General features: G+C 38.2%; 2 protein-coding genes across 2 annotated transcripts; both read right to left on the bottom strand.

The window, feature by feature from the left end:
* Positions 1-2,042: 2,042 nt before the first annotated feature.
* On the bottom strand, positions 2,043-9,858 carry LOC135597127 (defective in cullin neddylation protein AAR3-like). The gene is made up of 9 exons (XM_065089668.1): positions 9,585-9,858; positions 8,895-8,979; positions 7,851-7,902; positions 7,688-7,763; positions 7,503-7,585; positions 6,421-6,517; positions 6,252-6,297; positions 2,720-2,808; positions 2,043-2,587 (listed from the first exon to the last, which is right to left on the bottom strand). Exons 1-9 carry the CDS (start codon positions 9,640-9,642, stop codon positions 2,259-2,261), a joined length of 915 nt encoding a protein of 304 aa, XP_064945740.1. The 5' UTR covers positions 9,643-9,858; the 3' UTR covers positions 2,043-2,258.
* A 3,018-nt stretch (positions 9,859-12,876) lies between these two features.
* Positions 12,877-18,171, bottom strand: LOC135597126 (probable glucomannan 4-beta-mannosyltransferase 11). Its single transcript, XM_065089667.1, has 10 exons — positions 17,989-18,171; positions 17,543-17,886; positions 15,884-15,982; positions 15,348-15,600; positions 14,865-14,975; positions 14,650-14,786; positions 14,163-14,276; positions 13,783-13,982; positions 13,499-13,693; positions 12,877-13,395 (listed from the first exon to the last, which is right to left on the bottom strand). The coding sequence occupies exons 1-10, from the start codon at positions 17,993-17,995 to the stop codon at positions 13,230-13,232; spliced, it is 1,626 nt and encodes a 541-aa protein (XP_064945739.1). The 5' UTR covers positions 17,996-18,171; the 3' UTR covers positions 12,877-13,229.
* Between the last annotated feature and the right edge of the window lie 6,644 nt (positions 18,172-24,815).

The following is a 24,815-nucleotide window of genomic DNA, read 5'->3' as shown; positions in this document are numbered from 1 at the left end:
GGTTCAGTAGACGACCAAAACAGATACTAAACTGAGATTGAAAACCTTGGATCGAACTACATGAGATCTTACGATCTATCATTTATTGGACACCAGGTAGTAGTGCATACGGTAGTATGTTTCTACATGAGTTCTTCGTATGAACAAAAAATGGTGCTTTCTGCACACCGACGACTCGTCTTTCCACCCGACAATGGCCGACTCATTTAAACCTTCTTCCTCCAAAGTGGATGGTCACGACCACTAAAAACCTTGTGCATTGTTGAACTCCTGATGTAAACATCTCTCGGAATGCTACCACCACAAAGGAGATGATATGTTTCTTTTCTCCTTACAGGATAAGCCATCGAGATGAGTGCTTGCAAAAATTAGTATTCCAACAAAAAATGGTGGAATTCAGAGAAGTTGGAGCTCCCTTTGAATCCAACATGTACGATGACGAAAGATGATGCAGTAAAGTGATCTGCATCTTATGGCATCACCTGATTTCTCTCTAATCCGTCATGGGAACGAGATTTCCTCCCTCTACTCCATCACAATAGATCTTATTTTGGCTTTGGATTCATCATATTGCTGCGTGCTGTTATAGAGGTGTCACCCGAAACATCAGTGACCACATCTCTCGTGTCACGCTGCACTTAAAAACCGGTGCATTCCCTCTTCCCGCAACCTTGACTTGCTTGCATCCCATGTCCACTTCCTCGCCGTATTGGCTTTACAGATCAGCATGTCAATCCAAAACTGCATTGCATCTCTAAAGGTGGAACACAGCTTTCTTTTTTCTGACTTTGCCAAGTTGAAGGATAAGTAATCTGTCACAAAGCAGCAAAATCCCTGACGGCAAGTCCACCTATGGCCGCTGCACAATAAAAAGGATCCCCTGGTGGCTCTGCTACTGGAGCGGCAGCAATGGTGGATACGAAGGGGATGACGAGCCTTCGTCTGCTGTTGATCTCGTTGGCCTTGGCTCACCTTATCGCTGCATCTCATGCAGTTCCATCGACAAGTGATCATCTTCTGCTAATCCCCACTCCTGTCGTGAGACATCAACCTCATCCTTCTTCTTCTTCTTCTTCTTCTTCATGATTTGTTCTTCTGTGTCCTCCAGGGGATGGAAGAATGCTGAGAGGATGCAGGAGCGTTGGTGATGCGGTTCAGGTAAGTGAAACTTCAAGGCCTATATATTCTAGCATTCGGATGATTTTGATGAGCAGATTTGTTGTTGCTGCATATCATGAATTCGATGAAAACCATCAACCAACAACAATAAGAGCTGAAGATGCCAACATGGCAGGAAGAATTGTCAAAGACAACATACTCTCGACTGGTTTAGGGTAGAATGAAAAAGGTATTCTCTGAACTAAACCTATCACCTTCTCGACTGATGCAGGTTATCAACGAGGATGAAGAGGCCAAAATCCAGAGGATGGACATAGAGATCAATGACTATCCAGGATCAGGTGCTAATGACCGCCACACTCCAAAGCCACCAGAATAGATCGGCGATGTCGATGATCATATTCACAAGTCGAATCTTCTTGGCTTCCTTTGACATTTGCCATTAGATGGATTCTTGCAATTGCCATATATTATACTGAATGAATAAATTTGGATACTTTAATTTTGTTGCTTCTTTTTTTTTTTTTTTTGGGAGAAAATTGCTTCCTAATTCCTATACACAGACAGAGAGAGAGAGAGAGACTGAGCTTTAAGAAACCCTTCTCGGACACTTGAAAGCATGTAAGGGAGACAATGAGATCAAATGGATTGAATTTGTTGCAACATGGATGAAGTTGCAATGTTTGTAGAAAACTTTTAATTTTCTCTTATATCATTCTAATGTCAGAAAACTTCCATCAATACCTTTTAAATCATAAACCATCCTCCATATTATTAATATACTTGTGGCAGTCAGATCGACGAGAAAATGATGCTACTTATAATGGCCGACAGGCTGATTTCAAACATGACAACTTGAACAATTAATACGGTAAGAGAAAGAAAAAAAAGGGAAAAAAGAAAGACAAACTGTAGCCATACAGTTACAAAAGGAAACATATGGTTAAAGCTCGAACTTCAATGGCATACCTTGCGCGACAGTGACCGAGAATAGACATGCGTAAAACAGGACATTCTCCAACAGGACATTCTCCATGGCACAAAGCCATTCTTGAAGACAATTTGCGTGAATTGTGTTCAAGATTATCAAACCGGTTTCGGCAGCGGATGGCTATAACACCAAAAAATAATTAAAAAAATCAAATACCGACCCGTACTGATCTATATGGTCTGGTACGCGGACTTGGTTGAACCTGTGAATACCGGTTGGTATGTACTGGTCCTACCGGTACTTGAAAACTTATCTTATTCATTCCATCCTGGTAGTCTGACGTACCATCGGCCATGCTCATACATAAATCAGAATTCGGATGAACAGTGTTGGCGATAAAAGAAGTCTGCTTTAGTCGCTTGGATTGTGCCAAAAAGTCCGAAGATTTCGAGACTTCCTGAGATTTTATAACTTTATCAACGTTTTCCTCAAAATCGGCAGAATTTTTTCTCTTTGACCCCGGGTGCAAATTCAATCCTGCAAAACAATGCAACAATCATGGGAACATGAGTCACAATAAGGGGTTCTGTTACTGCTACCGTTGACATTATGACACACAGACACACAATACAAAATCTTGCAGTTCTACATAAAGTTTGAGCTTATTACCACTAAACGTGTTGGATATGCTGGGTTGTGCTTCTAGATTGCCACAATAACATATATCCTGTGAGCTGCAATCATTGGATTGATTGATGCTGCAAATTGGCATAAAAATTTTAACGAATCAGATAATCTACACACAGACAAGCGACAGCAGATTATTCTTAAGATAAGTAAAGAAATTTAAAAAGGGAGGAATAACTGAGTTGCGCAGTCCAAGAATCATGATGAAATTATCAGTGCTAACTCAAATGTAGTAAACTCAAATGAAAAAACATACTGCATGCATATCAGAACAAAACCAACAAACTAAGCCAAACATGGTTGGCCAGTAATTATACTCATTCTTCACTAGTAAGCGTTGGAATGGTTTTCTTATCATTGTGTACCTCTTCTATTTCATTTCTTTGCATGCAGAGTCCCATATCACTTATACACAGTATCCATATTTCTATGTGCTGATGTTTTGGAATTTCTGCACAGTTTTCCTGCAAATTGATTATTTAACAGACACCTATATCCAGAGTCATCCGCATATGCGTAAGAATATTACAAGAAGTCATGTTAAGCTTCTCTAAAAGATTTGCCAATGCTAGATAAAACCAGCGCAGAGCTTCAGCAATGTAAACTGCAGCCTCACTCATTACTAGCCCGACTGCTAAAAATAACTTCTCAATCATATTAAAAATTTAAAACCATAAAAGAGTAATTAGATAAGCATCTAAAACCAGCACCACTTGATTAAAATTTCAGTTCTACAGTCATCCCCTTCCACACAGTTACCACCTCTTGATTAAAGCAGCAATCAAGAAGACACGTTTATACATTCAAATGAAAACTTATGGAACATCTTTATTTCTTTAACAGATAATTAGCTCCTTGATTATAACACTACTCTTGTTGAAATCAAGAAAGTCAAAGATATTTAATGGAATTTTGTGAAATTATTTTATTTTATAATATACGGTTCAAATAATAATTCCCACCAAGACAGAATCAAATAGCCAGGAACTTGTTAGTCCACCATAGCAGGGTTGCTCTTTCCTTGGCTCTCTAGATATTCATGATAAAGAATCCATCAGTTACAACATCTGATGTCAGGTACATGATTCTTTATACATTTAGACTCAGGTACATTATGTTTTGTTAATTAATGAATTCTACAAAATGCAGGATAACTAGTCAACCTAAAAGCCACAAATAATTTTTTATTGTTTCTGATAAAGTCATCATGGTTCATTATCTGTTTCTACTCGCACCACTGCCCTAAAATACTTTCAGCTAATTTAATGCAAGTAAACAATTTATATAGTAATCCCTGAAAGTATTTATATTTGTGCATACTGCATACACAATTTCAAAGTCAGCATTTGCATCTCTTCCGAAAAAAAAAATATCATATTTACATGTATAATCCTCTATACAATCTCCACATATGGTTTTCACTAATCTGAGTTATATCCTTGTTTTTATTTAACATAAAAATTTAAACCTCTTGGTTGGCATGGAACGTAAGATTTGAAGGAACATGTCACAACTTATTGTCAAACTTTCTCTATTTCTTAACACAAAATGTTTCATGGCTATACTTCCCCGGTTAGTGATAAAAATCTAATGTTTGGAGAAGTTAACTAAAAGGGAATTCCTTAATATACATAAACCATTTTGAATGGGCAATGGCGTGACTATCTAGACTACAAGGGAATATATGCATATGCCTAATTCACAAGGTACATATACAAAAATGCCCTCAAGTGGTTTGTACTCTTCCTTATTGTCCTCTTATTCAGATGATGTATCATTGGATACGACTGGGTCACCTTTTGCCACTAATAAATGGCAAAGAAGTCCTCCGAAAACCATGTTTTACAAGATTGACCGATCCTAAAACAGATCCAGGATAAGTTGGGTCGTATCTGACACTGAGAGCATCAATTTTTAATGAAATCTCCCAAACTCATAACAGTCAAGACCAACCATAACACAGCGCATTAATTCTTATTAGAGATTGATGAGGTCCATCACCAGCATTACTAGTGTGATTACTCTAACCTGTGAAAAATTGTCATCTCTGGAGTGGGCCCTGCACAATTTCCCTCTTGGGTTCAAACCACAAAGTACACCACTTGGAGAAGAGTGACATTTGAATCACTATGAGGCCATAGCTTTTTGACTTTCCAGCCCCACGTTAGGGTGTTAGTGCCTCTTTGGACCCTTTGGTGGGTGACATCTAATGATGTCCACCACATGTCATCACTGGTGTGGGAGTAAGTCTGCACTAGAGTGTGCCCCATATGATTTTATTCTTTCGGGTGGATCTCAAAAGGCGACTCCAGTTAGAGGATTAAGTTTTGGCAATATATGAGGCCTTGGCTCTCTAGCTTTCGAACTAACTTGGGACCGAATTGACCTCATCAGATTCCAATTAGCCAAACTAGTTTTGGCTAAGTCACCAAATGTTCAAGTCAGTCCCTGACAATATCAACATCCGTAACTTTCTCAGCCTAAAAAGAAGCACACGCTCCAATTGTCATCCAAATAACTTAGTCCAATTGCAATCCCATGGCTCATCATGAATGTGGTCCTAATCTTCTGAAACTTGCTAAAGAGAGATTTTCAAAATTAAAAAAAAGAAAGAGAGGACAAGCTGGTAAGTCCTCTCCAGCAATGGACCTAGTGATTGTTGATGCCTTGAAGCCACTTACCACCAAACCCAATGGTTGACCTATATCTACTTCTTGTGGTTTCCATTCTAAGCCAAGAAGAAACAGATCTCCTCCAATAATTATGTTCTTCCCCAAAGCTACCATTGTTCTAGGGTTCATCTAAAGTGTTTGTTTTTTGGTTTGCTTTCGATATTTTCCACTGTTCTGGACATTGGTGTCAGCTATATAACTCTAGTGAGTGTATGTTAAATGTTTTTCACAACTGCGCATCAAGCCTGGAAAAGGAGAGAATTTTGTTAGGTAGCTAATAACCAACACAATTTTTGCCAGTCTGTAACAACATGGATATCTAGATAACAATATTGGCTTAATGATAGAAAATGATTCATATAGTCAACAGCAAATAGCTGGAAAATTATGGTTTCTTGTCACTGTAATGCCATTGCTTGAGTAGATTAATGACCAAATTTCCAAAGCTTGTTAGGTAAAACCTAAATATGAAGAGAAAAGATAACAATATCAATATTTGGGTTAACAAGCTCTTATTTGAATCAAAGAACTGCAATTCTTGTTCATATGCCAGGTATGAGAGCTTAGAGTGTCCATTATAATCCATCTCACAGTTCCATATCCATGTAACGTCAGACTTGGGTAGCAACATGACAGTAGATAATATGCAAAAAAAGACAGCTTAAATGGAAATATACTATTAAATAGTAGCATGTACCATTAAATAAGCATAATACCAATAATCCAGACAGCTGAAATTGAAATACAAAACGAAGTTCCAATCATATGATGTAAGCCTAATAATATACCAACATGTAAAAGATGAAATCATTTATAGTACATAATATGCATAAAAGACAAACCTGTACATGTGCTCAACAAAATCATCAATAAGAACAGGCCAAGCACCTAAAAGAATAAAAAAATGAATTATCCCTGCTTAATTATTTCAAATTGCACGTGGGAAACAGAGTTTAAACAGCATTGTTGCCATAATTATACCAAGATAAGATGATACTAATATACACTTACCTCTTGGATCATAGCCTTGAAGATCTTCATTCACGCATCGGCTAAAAGCCAGGAGTTGTTGCCAAGTATCCTCAGATATATTATGCCTCTGGTGTTTCTGAGCTCAATAATCAAAATGAAAAAGGAAAAGTCAAGGACTTAAATGCAATGACTACCAACAAGTTCTCTCATAAATAAGAGCATGTTTAGACTCTTCCAGACAAAAAACCACTTCCACTTTGCTTACTTTAAGATAGCACTTTATTCCCATATTTAAAATTCCATCATTTAGCTCAGAGTTCAAGTTCAATATACTTTACAAACAAACCTTTGTATTGTATATTTGCTACTAGAGGAATGTATAACATGGTAAAATCTGAGCTTATGTATCCAGTTTTATCTTTTCCTTGTATTGTTCTTCATGTATGCTTACAAAGTTTAAATGTCATTTACCAATGAATCAATTTATGTCCTCATAAGTTCAGTTGAAATAAAATTATAAGTTTTAGTTTTGAATTCTCAATAACTCTAGATTTTCCTGGTTCCATTGTTTCCTACAAGAAAATCAATTCTTCAACTGACAATCATATAAACCAACTCAAGCCCCTTTTTCTGCATGCATTTATGCACTCCAAGAACGTATAATTGAACTAGAGATCCTTTGCCTTGCTGATTTACAATAACTAGTCCTCAATTAGTTACCACCTCAAGGTCAATGCAATAAAGATGCTTCTAGATGGCATAGTAACCAAATCCAGCACTTTTTCACAAAGCATCTAGGAATTATAAATACCACCAGATTGCACTTCAACTGAAGTATTGGTAAAGGTTTATCTTCATGAATGTCCTACATAGTTTTTGAGCAACACCACCAAATGTCCTAAGGATGGACATGCCAATATGTAATTCATAACTGCATTCACTTAGCAGAACATGAAAACAAATTACAATTCAAAAGTGAGAAAAAGAATGATAATGAATAGTCAGAAATGAAACAGCATATTGAACACTGATGTCTTGGAGACCAACTAAAGAAAGGCCAAAAGACGATATTGAAGGTCTATGCAACTTTTATGTAGTGATCATGTGTGATATTTTCATACCTCAACAAAATTACACCATCGGTCCAGCATACGGAACCTTCCATTCAAAACCAACCTCCATGCTGTTATGGCCCTATTCACAGCTAAAAATATGTGGAAAGAAAGAGTCAGATAATGTACAACATGGCAAAGAACACCAAGTTACAAATATAGCTACTCAAAATAGTTCACAGAAATGATCTTACTGATATTCTTCTGGCTGTTTTCACGACAAATGAAGAAGACAAAATCATAAAAGCAACTGAACTTAAGAGAATCGACCTACAAAATCATTACAAGCAATAAAAAATTAAAATGGCAAACAGAAATGCGATATACAAAGGATATCACTTATAAATCCACACTCACAGACAAGTCAAGGCATGTCATGAGCTTGTAGATGTCACTGAATATTGTCTCCCTAAATCAAAAACCAGAAATTTATTAGAAAGAAAGTGAAGCATAAATAAAATAACTAATGCTACTGCAGAACAGATTTGCATTGCACCAAAATGGTCACTTCTAGAATATTCTCTTTTAAGTACAAGAACGATGGGTATCCACTTCTACCAGCACTGTTAGGATTAAATATCTCTACTGTACTACACAGTCAATGGCGGTGAACCACAGTGCCAACACCAAATTAATGGGTTACATTGATCTTGATATGGATAACTATGAGAAATTCAGAAGATACATTACAGAAGTTTTGAAATGCTTAATCAAAGAATTTTAAAATTGTCTATTGCTTGCGAAAAACAGAGAATCAAATGAGACTTTTATAAACAGATCTTTTAATCTTGTTGTGGATAAGTGATTGGACCTCCAAGACATGCAAATATGAGAAAACCGAAGCTTGTCCAACCAAGGTATTACAAACAGTTTAGAAAACTTAATAAAAAGAGAAAAAAATACAAGATGCCATGTAGGATGAAGGTATTCTTATATGGTATGGAATGATAAAAACGCAGTAGGCCCCACAATGATGAATCCAAACCCTGGGATACACAGGTTTTGAGTACCAATATGTCATTCAATTCTGTGAAAAAGGTGTCAAATAAAGCTTTTACCAAATGGCATGTGTCAGCTTCAAAACCCTGCAAAGATGATTATTGATTCAAATCGAGTCTACAAGGTAATCACGAATTCCTTCAACCCGTGGTTTTTATGTGATCAGATGGGTACCTGGTGTTGGTGACTCCTATTTATGGAGTGAATTTGAGTGCTAAGTACTTGGCATTGACAGATGGCATGTCCAGAAATATTACAATTGCATTTGATGTTAAAAAACTAATGCATACATGGGAATGAGACATGTATACTCCATTGATCTTAAAAAGAAGTGCAACAAACAGAGGAGCGTCAAGTCTTCAATTTGATTCAGAAAATCTTAAGCATCCCAAAGAAACAAACCTTGTTTGCCCCCGATACTCCATTGATCTTAAAAGCACAGCTAACAGCTCCTTTGAGCTTGAAAGTTCATTATTCGACACAATATCTGCATAAGAATGTCATACAGTCCATATTAGTAAAAAAAACCATTTTTTTATTCAGAAAATTGCACTAAAAAAATTATGACCAGAAATACTCAAGAATCAAAAAAAAAAAAATTTCTTGCTTTACGTTCAAAATTGCAGGTTTTCGAATTAAAATCACTATGGAATAAGCATACTCGAATAGTATTGACATATTCGAATCTTCCAAGATAGTAAGTACACTTAAAAAGAAAAAAAAATCTTCCATCAGTGTGTAAGAGTAGTAATAGACGCCAACTAACATAAGGAGAAACGATCAGAAGCTGATTGCTTCATATCACGATTTACAGCACAGCCACCCCTCTTCTTTCCAAGTATTTCACAAAGAAAGATATCCGAGTCGGGGCCAGAATGCTTCCTATAAGACAAAATTTTCCAGGTAATACACGGGATTCATATACAAATCAACACGAAAGCACTCGATTCTGCGCCCACAGGTCATCTTGCCCCCACAAGACTCCAAAAGATGAACCACTTTCCCGCATCGGGGAGCGAGCGATTTTTTTCCCAAATTACAACACCAAACAAAGGTCCATAAACCAAATCTGTCAAGAAGGATCCCACTCACCGCAGTATCTCGCGAAGACCTCGAAGATGTCAAACCGCTGCGGAGCGGAGGATTCCATGGATCCGAACAACAAGGGTTACGCGAAGTGTTGTCTTGACAGCACAAACCCAGGATCCAGTTCGTCGAATCGAGACGCAAGAGGTCCGAAACCGTCGATCTCCTCTCCGATCGCGTCGATCGGCTCGGAGAGGAGGGTTAGCGGCAGCCTGCGCTCCTCAGTACCAAGATAATATGATAGACTTTGCTGCGGGTCCCAAATTGCGGATCCCATCCAAGAAGAACATGGAGGCAGAAGGCACAGATTATATGTATGGTAAGCAAAGCTACGCGTGTAGAATACATACCAAGTATAATGTAGATATTTTTATACGGGCAAAATTGCACATATACATACTCATTAATTTATCCCTCTTATTATATTTAAATATAATGTCATATAAGAAAGAGATAAGAAAATTACACATATATATATATATATATATATATATATATATCATTGTGGCTGATCATTAATATAATAATATTTAAAATTCTAATTTACATTAATATGATTTCAAATATATTATTATATATTGTATATTTTTCGCATCAAATTCGGTCATTGATTTGTTGCGTCAAAATTGATACGATCTGATCTATGTTACCATCTTCGAGATTAAAGATTCGAACTCGATAATTGTGTTGTAACATATTGAATTAGAGAGAAACCTAAAGGAGAGTCACTTAATATGATTAGAGACTTCAACTGTATGAATTTAATTTAAGGGTAACATTCTTCGAATCAAGTTTGATTCAGATGATATTTATCATTTTGATTTAGTGCTGATGTGACAAATGTCGAGCTGGAGAACATTCACAGAATCAATATTATATTAATATTAAAATAGTAAATAGGAATCTAAATAATATAAGTTTTGCTATCAATAACCATAGTATTTATCAACTAAACTAATTGACATCTTTTAAACCATATAAAAAAAATTGTAATTAACTCAGGAGATTAAATGTGATATTTTGTATGATGATTATTCTTTAAAAAAATTAACCACGATGATTATGGAGATTATTATGAGAAAACAGTAAAATTCTTTCATTAGGTTACTACGCTCCCTAGCAATTATCTTGAAGTTCATTATTTTTTTGGGTTCAAAATGGCGGTAAAATAAGCAAACAGCAAACCTTGCATTCACTGGTTCATGATCAACAACACATCTCAATCTACTTGTTAGAGGTCAACAATAATAAGGTCAACGCAACTTTGTTGGTCAACAAAATGCATGGTCAAGATCAACATAGACAATTATGAAAACATGACTTTGCAGTATCTCTGATGCTTTTTCTTCTTGACAAATCTCATCGTGTTTCTATCGCATCCTGATTTTTTTTTTCATCAGATTATCTTTACATCGATATATCAAAAGTCAAATAAATAAATATTTATTTTATTAATATATATATATTATAAATACTTATTATAATTTATTTATTTATAAAAAATATAAGTCAAAATTTGTCCTTTTATTAAAAAACTCAGCTCAAAATAAATCGAAACCATAGAAGAAAGTCTACTTTATACTAGAATCCGATCTAATACTATTGGAAGGTTGCTCTAAAAATTAAAAATAAAATAAAAATATTTTAACAATACTAAATAAGAATTTTTAGAATAAATACATGATCAAATACCCGAATGAACACTCTCCTGATAACGGACGAAGAGTTTGTGTTCTCTCAAGAATATATAGAGACAAACTCATATTATGCTCTCAATAACGGATAGAGCTGTGTATCTCACCTGTCAAAGTGAGGGCATGTTCTTCCCATAGTGGATAAAGGAATTGTTCAACTATCTATATTATTATTTTATACTGGTCATGTTTATATTTATATAGATATGAAATAATACATTGAAACATCTTTTTCGAATATTATTAATGTTAAATAATATCAAGTAGTCCTCAACTAACTTTAATATTAATTTAATCGATTTAATTGAACTTGATTTAACTATAACATAACTGAATCGATCTTAATCCTCATTTAACCCGTTTTAAATTATCCTATACTGATATAATTTGGATTAGATTGGATTCAATCTAGGTTAAACAAATTTAAATAAATGAAACTGATTTGGAATCATCTTGAATCGATCTAAACTGACCTAATTTAATTTGGTTCAATTATTGTTTAGGTCTGAATCAAACAAAACAAAATAAGGGCAATGAGTTAAACTGTATAATACTTAGCAATGTTGTTGGACTAACTCATATACTAGTCATATGCATTTTATATAACTGGGTATGCACCACAGGAAGCTAGCCCATAGCTCATGTGCATTGTACATAACTACTCATGTTAGATTGAGTCGAACATATTTTAATTATAACATCATAGAAAATTATAGCATCTCAACCTAAATCCTCACCGATTCTCTCAATATTGAATTATAGTATCATGGAACTATAATCAAATATCTAATCATTATTAAAACATAATAAATAGCAACAAACTAGACAGATAAAATTGTATAAATCTACTGAAAATCACATATAAAATTACATAAGGAAGAAAATAATACTTTAATCAACTATTATATAAATATATTGAAAATCACATATTGTAAAATTTTTAAAAACTATGTATAGTATAAATAATTATAATATATTTTAATCTTAAAATAAAAATTTTAATGTAAAAAAATCTAGAAACTGTATATAGTATGAATAATTGTAACATATTTTAATTTAATAAATTTTAGATATTTAAAAGAATAGAAGAAAATATCAGAAATTACATATATCATAAATAATTATAACATCTTTTAATACAAAAAATAAAAATTCTAAATATTAAAAAAAATAAAAAATAAATAAAAAAAATTTTATCAAGAAAGACAATAAATCTATCTCTTCTCAGCAGCATGAAATTCCTTGTTTCTTCTATTATTAAGTAGAAGGAGGTGAATCCTTTAAATTTTTATTTTTTAAATTTATTTAATATTTATTTTTTTTTATTTAATTTATTAAAAAATAATATCACCTTATTGAATAATTTTTTTCTAAATTTTATTAACAAAAAATACATATACCTAAATTAAGAATTTGATTACAGTTTTTCCTTGCTAAATGACAAGCAAAGAGACTGTTGTTGGTTCACAATCTCTTGGACTGTGATGTTCTGTTTCTTCCCTCAGTTACGCAAGCCCAGTAAAAAAAGAGAGAAAGAAAGAGGAAAGATAGGAGAAATGGCTCCAAATCGTTCATCGGCTGATCACTTCCTCAGCAAGACATCATAAGAGAATGAACTGATATATTATTACTCACTAAACAGAACAGTTACACTGGTGTTTCAGTGGCTGAGTTATAGGGTGTTATTCTTAAGAGAACATAAGCCTAAATCTGCATGCAATCAGCTCTAACATAACTCTGCACTGCTCATGCAATCAGCCTATAACTTTCAGCCATTAGCGAAATCCTTCTCCGTGGAGTCAATTAATTTCTCCCCCATGATGATGCTGGATTGGCCTCTTATTCATGGAAATAATACATAAAATAGCTGTTGGATGACATGAAAGAATTTGTGTAGAGAAGAAGAGAGGAACAATGAAATGGAGGAGGACAAATGTGATGTCGAAGCTATGTTCAGCTACTTTGCTGCTGGAATGTGAGTGCCCACAAAACCAAAACCCATCAAGAAGAATGAGAGAGAGAGAGGAAAAATGAATATGAAGTACTGGTTTGATCTGTAGATGAAGTTGTAGCATGCACATATCAAGAGGACTACTGCCATTCCCAGCTCCAAGAAAAGAAACCTGTGAGCAACAAGAGAAGTAGTGCAAGACTGCAAGTTAAGCATGAGTCTCGTCGCAAAGAAAAAAATTGAGTTCATGGTAATGATGCTGCCATCAGAATTACCTTTGCCAGAACTTATTTGAACTTCTCTTGGCAGCTGTTGAAACTTGTTTGGTCTTTAATGCTTTCCCTAATTTCTCTGTGACGACCCACTCATTCACTCTCCCTGCTTCAAATAGACCGATGAAGACAGCCTTGCATCGATGCAAGGACATGACGTTCTCGAAAAATATCCAGATGATAATGAGATGTAAAGACCTGTAAAAATTGAACCACTTCAGGATGAAGAGAGGAAGCGACCATTCGGCCATGGCTCAGTAAAGATGAACTTATGGCTGGTATCAAACCTTGGAGTTCCAATTGAATTGAGGATGGTGATGACTGTTGGGATATAGAACACCCCCCATTTTGGGATTGTTACTTCGGGGAAAAAGGAAGACAATGGAATGATGATGCAGTAGAAGAAGAAGGTCACATTGTGGGATATAATTCGTCTTGCAAAGAAGAAGTTGTAGAGCAGAAATAGTTTCTTCAGCAAAGACACCTTCTGCAGAAAGCCACATAAAGCAAATGAGAAATCATACACTTTGGACATCGCTAAGCTAAATATGTGAGAATCTCGCTGCAATTTGTTCATACGATTGTATGATAATTACTCATAGTAAGAAAAGACAGATACACAATCATGGCACTCGTCATCCATTTATGATCAGTAGATTGAGCTGACCTTTGCCATTATAATATCTATTGTCATTTTCTTGAACAAATTTGCAGGTCCACAGGACCAACGATGTTGCTGATACCGATACGCCTTATAACTGCTTGGTAGTTCACTTTTAACCTGGCAAACACATATACAGAAACATGTTAATCACTAACGATTCAATGTTATTCACAGCTTACCTTCTGAAGAAAATATGTTTTAGCGATTGGAAGATCCGCAAATTCTACTGATACTTTGTTTTCGCCTCCTAAATATTATTTGTCTTGTGTTATAAACTTAGTATTGCATGAATGTGAAAATTCAATCAAGATTCAGAGATTTTGTAATTTACAAGAGCCTAATAGAACTTCATTTAACCAATTATGTTATGCCATATCCTAAATCAGTAACTTTGTGCATTTTGTGTGCATTGTCAATTCATCCTCTTGAAATCCAATTCAGAATGTGATTTTTCATTCTTGAAAGCAGCCAAGAAAACATATACACAAACCTTAAGGTCTCCAAGATACACAAATTTCCAGCCTTGAAGAGATGCTCTAACTGCTAAGTCCATGTCCTCCACAGTAGTTCGCTCTTTCCAGCCTTCAGCTTCATTAATAGCTTGGATTCTCCAAACACCGGCAGTTCCTAATGCAAAAGAAATCAGTAAATCATGACTATCACTCGTTACTCTTCTTCTACCGCAAGAACAAAAACAAAACTCACCATTAAATCCAAAAAATGCCATGGTTGATGAACCCGACTGTTGCTCCATTTTGAAATGGTAGTTCAGTGACATCTCTTGTATCCTTGTCATTATGCATTCATTGGCATTCACTGCATAGAATCAGAGGTCAACTTGTCTGACAAAATCCAATGTTGCAGGAGCAATGAAAAGAGTTCAGTGTTGCATTAAACTCAGTGAAATGCGATGATATAGTTGGTGCAAATGAGAGTCTTTCTTTTTCCGTGTCAGTATGCTCTAAAACCATGGAAAATAAGCCAATCAAGCTGTCGAGAGTGAATTCTGCATCTTAGGAATAGCATCGAAAGAGAGAAAAACCGAGTTGGACAAAAGTGAAAGAAAAGTGCATGCCAATGTTGATATCATTGAGAGTTTATAAACAATTTATATGTTACATTTACTATCCAATTTCGCTGTCGATGCACAAAAGCTAAGAAGATGCCAATGCTGATAAGTAAACTTACCAAACTTCCAACGTGCTTGAACAAGAGCAATGTCGGGATTGTGCACGAGGAAAGGGATGGTTCTCAAAAGGAAATCGGTTGGGGGCTCATGATCTGCATCAAATATTGCCACATAGTCGCATTTCTTCACATAGTCAAGATCCATTGCTTCTTTCATAGCTCCAGCTTTATATCCATTTCTGTTGTCCCTTGATATGTAGTGTATTCTTCTTCCCTTGTTGGACCACTTCTGGCATTCCTCTTGCACCAGTTCCTGCACACTAATACATATCATGTCATGATCTTAATGTAGAACTCCTTATGATTCAGCCACAGCAGGTGATCAGAAAGAATGAATTGATGGCATGTTGTTTTATAAGACAACACAGAATGAGAAGACCCATTTTTCATGATACATCATATAAATAACCTTCAACCTCATGGAAGTACTTAAAAAGTGTAAAATTCAAAGTAGATATCATAATGATCTCGCATATGCATCTGTGGTTAGCTCACGGTCTCAAATTAACCATGATTCAAAGAGCAGGAAAGCTGACCCTAATTGATAGGTCTGTTGAATCATCAAGGACTTGTATTATGAGTCTGTCATGCGGCCATGCCAGTTTGCACACTGCTCCAATTGAGATCTGGTAAACCTGCATAATTCAGCTTGTGCTTTATCAGAAAGCTCAAAAAAGTATAAAAATGTCAATCAGAATGTGGAAAAACTGACAGTATAAGTAAAAATTAAAGAATTAATGTTAGATAGAGTATCTCCTTTTCCTTTTCTATTCTGATACAGTGATACTTAATGATGGGCATTGTTTGTCTTATGTTCTGAGAAATATAGTATTCTTTTATATGAACCCAATCTCTCAAGCGTTTCTTTTTCCGATTGACCTTGACTAGACCAATGTACGACCTCTCTCTCTCTCTCTCTCTATTTTTTTCTGCACTGCAATCATACACATCTATAGTGGAAGCAATTGATATATCTCCATCACCAGTGTGAATCATGTGCACAAAACAACAATCTGCGGAGTGCAGGCGGTGCCCATGTGCTCTGGTCGACATCCTGCCCATACGACTGGGTAAAGGATTAAACTTTCAATGGAAGATAGGCCAAAGGATAGAAGTCTTAGATGGCCTACAACCACCAACCCTGCTCTTCTCCCTTACTGTGAAATGTTCTCCAGCAAACTGCAACATCATCAGCTGTAGCAAATGTGCTTAAATGAATGTGTCGTGTGATTGGAAGACTTAGTACTCTCATGAAGCTCACTCAGTAATGAGAACTTGTTTCTTACTGTCATCGAGAAGAATTATAGGTCGACTAGGTCCTTTATGACCTGGCCTGTCAGGAAGGTACTACATGTGGGGTAAAGATCTGTGAAGAAAGCCAATATACTGATATAAAATGGAAGAGATCAGATCCAGATGAGACGGGGCAAAGTCATGTTCAGATTACATATATTAATGTCAGACAACATTTGGCCACCATGGTGGGGCAAAGAAGGATCCACCAGTGACCAAGCAATGTGCCTTCTCATTATAGTGTTTGAGGTGCACCAGTAAGTTCCTTGCGATAGCCGACACAGCTTCCTTTCTCCTTTCTTTTGAACAAAGCAACAGTTCATACTGTAAGCCACTTGGTCAACTACTTCCACTGCAAGCAGCCATTTCTCAAATCTGATATGGCAATCGGTGCCCAGTTGTCTTATGATTTAGGTTCGATAATTGACCTAAAAACCTAAGAGAGAAAAATTGTGTGTTTTACAGTCCTACTGCTATAGATCGCACAGATTCCATTAATTATGGACTCAGAGGTCTTCACACCATTTGCAGAGCATGGACAGTTGTTCTGCACCATCCATCACATTGATGGTGGCGGTGTACTATATACGACAGCATCAGCTCATGGGTCACGCGTGTGCAAACCAAAAGCATCCATGATCCACCACCGATCATGTCGGAGGAGGAGCCACTTTAAAGCACTGGGTCAGCCCTGAGATTATCCCGGGGTGATGTGACCTCTCACATGCGTGGGCTCCATTCGACAAGTGGCACCACCCAGTGTGCATCACAGCCCACACCTACAGTATCGTATCTGCAAGGAACTTGCAACAACACACAAATTGTGGCTCGTGTCTCTGTGTGTGCTTGAGAGAGAGAGAGAGATGATGATGATGAGTAGCTTGGGTCGGGAGAAGACTTACCTCTCGCTCGTTGAACATGGGGATCTGGACAAGGACCATGGGGTGGGAGAGAGAGCCTAGCTCCAGATCCTGCGACAGAGGCGCCCATTTGTAGATCTTCTCCGGCGTGCGCCGGAAAACCTTCACGTAGAGGGCGACGATGGCCATGAACAGCTTCTCGATGACCAGCATCACCGACATGGTCAAGCACAGGACGACGGCCACCTTCAGCAGCGGCACCAGCACCCCCACTCTTACCACCTCGCACACGGCGGCGACCCGGCTCAGCGCTTCGGCCGTCGACAGGGAAGAGAGGAGGTCGTAGGCTCGGTCGATGTAGCGAACCACACTGGTAGAGACACTGCCTGCATTGCAAACACCAGTGTTGTGTGAACCTACTGAAATGTGCCTAAGAGTAAAGTAGCTTTCACAAAGTTTGGCCAAGCTGGGGGAGGTGCTTATAGTACCTTCCATGACCCTGACCTCCTCCTCCTCCTCCTCCTCCTCCTCTCTCTCTCTCTCTCTCTCCCTCTCCCCTACTCTGCCAAGTCTTGAGTGGAGATGACAGATAGTCGGGTTATAGCAGGTTCTTTCTTAAATATAACCAGAGCAACTGTACAGATCAGTGGACATTTGAGAGAGAGAGAGAGAGAGAGAGAGAGAGAGAGAGAGAGAGAGAGGTGGCATGTATTTGTTCTTGGCCAATGGGACCATATCTACTGGTGACAATGCCCAATACCAGCAGAGAGATACGCTGAGGTATTGTGGCCTCAAAAAAGGAGTTCTTCGAGAAACTCTACTTGAGTGGAAGTCATTCTCCAGAGAAGCAAGAGAAAGGTTTAATTGGGTGGTGGGCAAAAATGCCATGGGATCCACGTTGCAGGACTTTCTACCTACTCATTTTGCAGGTTTCTTTCCCACAAGTAATGTGTCTGTGTGGCTGCATGTCTGTTGGCCTTTAGGTGGATAAAATAGCTGCTCAGTGGCTGTGCTTCTAATTATTCTCATTTCCTGTAGTCAACCATCTGCAAAGTTGACATGCCTTTTTTTTCTTGTTCTAAGCAGTAAAATGCCATTAGATGGCATGTGATAAGTTCCAAGGTTAAAATTCTCCTCAAGTTGGCTTGTAATAAATGCTGCTTTTGCATGTTCAGCATGTGCCTGCCTCTTTTTTTAAACCATATAATATCTATCATATCTCAACGATCACAGCTGGTGACATATTTAAGATTTATCATGTCATAACATACACTCCATGTAACTGACATACTATTAATAATATATATGAGTACGTTGATGTGTTTCATGTGTTGATATGTTGATACGACTTAATATATATCGTAATGATAATTTATTGTTATATCGATACAAATCGATAAGATAAATCATGAACATATTCCTAAAGTTTCTTATTCCCTTATTCGTATTATATTAATAGTTGCTATCCCCAAATTCTATATAACAGCGAAAGTAATTTTTTTTACAATGAAGATTTTTTTAACTATAGAGGAAAGACTAAAAGAAGAATCCATAGGCGAACACAAATAATTAAATAATTTATGTGAATCAACACTTTTTACTTGTGTTTGAACCAAGGATAATAAAATTCTTCGATATATAGCATTATACTAAGACACAACTTTGGGTATACATTCTTCTCGTAAAAATTGGAAGAATTTCTCCTGATTTTTCTTTCAAAATGTAAGAATATTCAAAGCATTTTCTAATTTTTTAATAAATTTTAAAAATATATGAGATATTTATAGAATGATCAAATCTTAATTATAATTTGTTTTGAAATCTTTTCATACTAAGATTCCATAACCTTCGAGGAATCCAAAAATATTCATGAAATCCGAGCAGGTAGGACGAAACATTATTTTGATGTTCTGTAGATCTGTAAATGAATTGGTGATGACATGCAGGTCATAATCATCACTGGTTATGGTGGCAATATCATGTGAATGTTTTGATGGGCTGATGAAGGTCTATTTGGTTGCAATCAAATCTTCCCTCAGCATTCCCCAATTATCCTTGGCACATCAGCATCAGCTCTTCTGAGCAACTCTGTGCAGGCGGGCAACCACACCCCTCCCTCCGAGCTCTGTTAGGGCAGAAGAGCAAAGGCACAGACCAACGGTGGCCGCCTAAATGTCCAAAAAGCTTTACTGAGTTGTCTCCAAAGGACAGGTTGGCCTGCAAGCCTTCAAGTCAAGAAAATGATAAATTAGAATCCTCACTCAAGGCTGTGTTCCCATCTGAAGCTCCATCACAGGGATGAAGACAAGAAGACATGTGGAACGTACCGAAGAAAAAGAAGGTCACTGGCAAGTAGAAACAAGGTGGCAGGGCACCCACCACGCACTCCAATAATTGGAGGGGCTTTTACCAGCTTGGTGAATGGTAACCACATGATATCTCTTCACACCAGTGAAGGTATCCTCCCAAAGACTTACCTCACCCTACATGGTTATCTCAAAAGATGACATCTCCGATATGGAAATTAAGAGAACCTCATATCATATTCATGGAGTCGATTAGGATGAGAAAGCGTTTAGGACATCGACTTGGGGAGACAAATTCTTATTCTTCCTCATTCCAAGACTTTAAAAGCTCAGATTCATGGAGTCAATCCGTATGAGAAAGTGTTAAGTACATCAACTCGGGGAGACAAAAGTCTTATTCTTCCCTTTATTCATTTATAAAGCTGTTAAGAAAGAATGACGAAATTCGCAACACGTGAAGCACATGTCTCTCGTCAACGAAGGATGCATTGTATTATTATATTTATATAGTTCATAGTTCATACTATAGCAGTCAGATTCCATTCTCATCATATGATGATCACCATGCAAACGATAGTTGAGGTGAGTCACAAATAAGACGAGGATCTTTATTGGCTTAATTATTTGTTGGACCCACCATGTTGAATTATTCATGATCAGGACCGATGAGATGGAACCTGCTGCTAACTTCGTCTCGTTCATGTCACACTCACCTTGTCCGTGTCCGATTGTCATGAATACTCTTTTTGTATCATTTCAACAGCAATAAATAATAAAAAAGATGACCCGAAGTCAAGTCATAACTCTTTTTTATTTATATGTTCGTCAGGAATTACAGACGCTGCAATTCCTTCTGGATTCCATGAGCGCATGATTGAAAGTGAAATGCTATGAACTTATATGGTTGTCAAGAATCAATATCTTATAAATCGAAGTGCTCAAAATTCGAGAATAGTAGTAACACACCCATTGATCCTTCTCAGATCGCACATCGGTACACGGAGATGTGAACGAACGTTCGATGTCACCGGCTTCTACTGAGCTCGATTGCGACTCACGGCATCTCATTATCACATTGAATCTTCATTCTCAGTGCCGATAGAAAGAATGGTGGACGACTCGAGCAGCAGATGGACTGGAGGTGACTTGCTGTAGACTTACTACAGGAAGCTGAGGTGTTTAACGGGGGATGTAGGCGCATGCAAGAGATCTTTATCACATGAATGCCTGGCGTAATTACGTCCCTACTGCTGTGACACATCATAGAACCCCTACATCATCTTGTCGGCTGTGACAAAGTATCAATCATGCAGATGTAATTGACGGGTCTGATAAGGCGAACAACTTCAATCCGTTCGCTTGGCAGATGAACAGTATAATCGATTTACTTTGATCAAGCGAATCACATGTAGAAGAATAGCTGTTCATTTTGGAGACTTTATTTTCTTCAAAGAAACAATAATAGTCTACACACATGATCAACTTAATAATCCTGAAACAAACTAAGGTCAAGATGTGCACCACATGAAACTTCTATTCATCCACTTCTTCCCCCTCATTATCATAATTCTTTACTCAAATCAATAGCATTTCAATACTTCCAATTTGTAAATAATCAAGATGTGTATCACACGCGTAAGTTCCTTCAGACATCAGCCGCAAGAAGACACAGATGAGACCGTTGTCCGCGATATAAGAACAATAATGCACGATGGCGGTAAGCTGCTCATCTACACCTCATACATATGTGTTACATTGCATCCGACGCACTAAGCGTACTGCTACTGCCTCTCCACGTTGGCTACAGGGAAGACCGAAGGTGAAAGTTCACGCACGTAGGATGCATGATTTGCATATATTTATTTATATATGTTAACCAGACATAATTTTCCACGTGTAAATAATCAAGATGTGAATCACATGCAGGAGTTCCTTCAGATACAGCCACGAAAGAGGGGACAGATGGGACCGTTGGCCACAATTTAAGACCAATAATGCACAATGGGGATAAGCTGCTCATGTACACCTCGTGCATACGTTCCATTGCATCCGAGGCACAAGCGTACTGCTGCTGGACCTCCACAGTAGCAACAGGGAAGACCGATGGTGCAAATTCATGCACGTAGGATGCATGATTGCACCAGTTTTGGATCACTAGAAGTGGTCCTCCGAACTCGCGTGAATTTGATGGATGCGTGGCCTGGGCCATAGTTCTTGTCTCCTGTTTGGTGCGATCGAAGCGGGTTGGTAGAATTCTATGTTCTTAATTTTGTTCTTTCTTTTCGTTCTATATTTTAGGGTTCTTGTCATTCATTTCTCCGTGATTTTTCGTCGAACGCTGGATATTCCTGTGGGTGAAAGGGATTGAATGGTAGCTAACGAGCTTTTATTGAGCCTTGTTTTGTAGTTGCACATTTATGTCTTTAGGTCCCCACGAGAATATATTCAGGCAATATTTAGTCCCTTTCGACTTAAAAACTTATTCTTTTTATCATGGCAAATTCTCATAAAAAAAACCCCTCTTATTTTTATTTTTTTTCTCAATTAGTTTATATTATTTTTTTTTTTATAAAATATTTTTTATTTTTTTTTAATTTTTATCCTTAACCTTCATCTTCGGTTTATCGCATCTCCCCCTCGTCACTTGTTGCATTCATTGGTCGATTACCCTATGTTGGAAAACCTTATGCCGTGGTCGAAGTGTTAGCATGACTTGTCCGATCCCGAATGCATAGAGTTGCCTATACGACGGCTTGAACAAAGGAGATCGATGTCAGGTTAGGTCGAGACAACGATCTCTCCCTCGGTGGGTTGCTATATATACATATATATACATATATACATATATATAGAGGTACTCCGGTGGATAATATTGTGCTACATTATGCATCAACATGACCAAAGATTGAACATAAGTCGATCACCAGGAAAATTCTATTAATGGTTCTCCTAATTCTAACGTTAGGCCATTCCTTCTCGTTTCACTGGACATCATTAGGTCATATTACTTGTGGTCTATAAATTTACATCAATTTGAACTTAGCAGGGTCACAATTTTGTCTTGTGAATCTATTAATATTTACTATATTAGTGTTACGATGAGAGAAGAAATTAAAATAGACTTAATTTTTTTATTTAAACATATTAAAAAAGACTCAAATACTCCTAATTTTGTTAATAATATGATTTTTTAAATTTTACAAAGCTCAAGAGCAATAAAAATCTATATAAAATTCCAACCCAAATAATTAGAAATTTATATCTTCGTTGCTGTCATTTAAGACCAAACTCCTCATTTAAGCCTATGTTTTGCTTATTTAAGACTACGGTATTCCTTTTTGCCCATATTGGTTCATATGCATATGCGTAACTGAAGGTAAAAGACTCTTATATCTAACCAAACAATTGAACTCAGAAAGTAAAAGTAGAAGAAGACACCTGAATTCACTCTGAGAAGGAATCAAACATCTCGACGGACGACGTACAGAGCTTCGGGACCAATGCATGCTGCCGCGGATTCCTTGTCGACGTCGCCACCTCCACCACATCGTCGTCCCCGCCTTCCTTTCCCTTCCCCTCCAATTTCTCCATCCGTCCTTCCGCCCTCCCCCTCTTCGCGCGCCGGACCGTCGGGCTTGTCCTCCATTTCTTCTTCCGCGGGCTCGTCGCCTTCGGCAGGCCGGGGGATCCCTGCAAGGTCTTGCGACCCACGAAGAGGAAGGGTTTCTGGCCCTAAAAACGTGAAAACACATTTAGAACGGCCGGCTTTTCGGCCCATAGTCTAACGGCACACAGATATGCCCATTCTTCACCCACATATATCTTCTAATCCTTTTGCATATAGCCCGCTTTAAGATAGTAGAGTACATATGGCATATGTTCCTCCACACGCTCATCCACAAAAACACTATATTGTCACTATCTTTCAAGGCCTCATCCTAATAGATTACTAAGAATCCTCTAGTGACGCACTTAAAAACCATGAGTGATGAGGATAGTAATTATGATAAGACTCGACTGATGTCAGCAGACGCCTCATGCCTCGATCGACGTGACTGTACTCGGTCAAACGAACCGGAACACCGACCGAGGCGCATTAACGCATACTCAGGCTCGATTCTTCACGCCACGCTAACGCCAATGTCAGACGCTACCAGCCTGCCTCCTACAGGCGGGCACATCAAACAACAGTAAGCTTCATATAAATACCCTCTCGTTCATCAGAGAGGGGGGGGGGAGGGAGAGACACAAAACACTTCTTCATCCGAAACCCCCTCCACATCTGCTAACTTGATCGTTGGAGGGGTCGGGCTAAGCACCCCGGCCCGACCTTTGTGCAGGTGCAAAGCCGAAGGTCCCTGCTGGACGAGCAAGCGAGGAGTTCCTGCCCGGAGGAGGCGGCTACACCATCCCGATCGGACGCCACACATGACCACCTCAGCGGGCTCGAGTAACGCCCCAGGGAGATCCCCATCGTCCGGACCCGAACCGAGCCACGTCGGCCCCGAGGCCATGGCTCAAGGTTGTTTCCCACAACATTTTGGCGCTAGAAGGAGGGCCGCAATGTCGGGTGATCACCCGAGCGACTCAGATGAGCCCACGACCGAGAGGTCACACCCGACCGAAGCCTCGGGGGAACATCCCTCGTGCGGAGGCCATTGTGACGAACACCCCGCCACGACCTCCGAACGATATTGGCAAATATTCAATGACCCGAGCTGTTTCTCTCGGCCGTTGACTGCCGAGCCCACCTCAGGGTGACTCCCCACCTTTGTCATATCCCTCGGCCGTAGATTGCCGAGCCCCCCTTAGGGCGGCCTCTCGGCCCGAGTCCACCTCAGCGTGACCTGCCCGCCTGAGTCGTGTCCCTCGGCCTTCGCCATATCCCTCGGCCGTAGACTACCGAGCCCCCCATAGGGCGACCTACCACCCGAGCCACACCCCTCGGCCATGTTGCCTGAGACCACGCCTACGCGACCTGTCCGCCCGCGTCGTTCTCCTCGGTCGCG

Source organism: Musa acuminata, chromosome BXJ1-11, assembly GCF_036884655.1.
Source record: "Musa acuminata AAA Group cultivar baxijiao chromosome BXJ1-11, Cavendish_Baxijiao_AAA, whole genome shotgun sequence".
Classification (NCBI taxonomy): Eukaryota; Viridiplantae; Streptophyta; class Magnoliopsida; order Zingiberales; family Musaceae; genus Musa; species Musa acuminata.
Note: the sequence above shows the minus strand (reverse complement) of the source record. Positions and strands in the feature narration are given on the sequence as shown.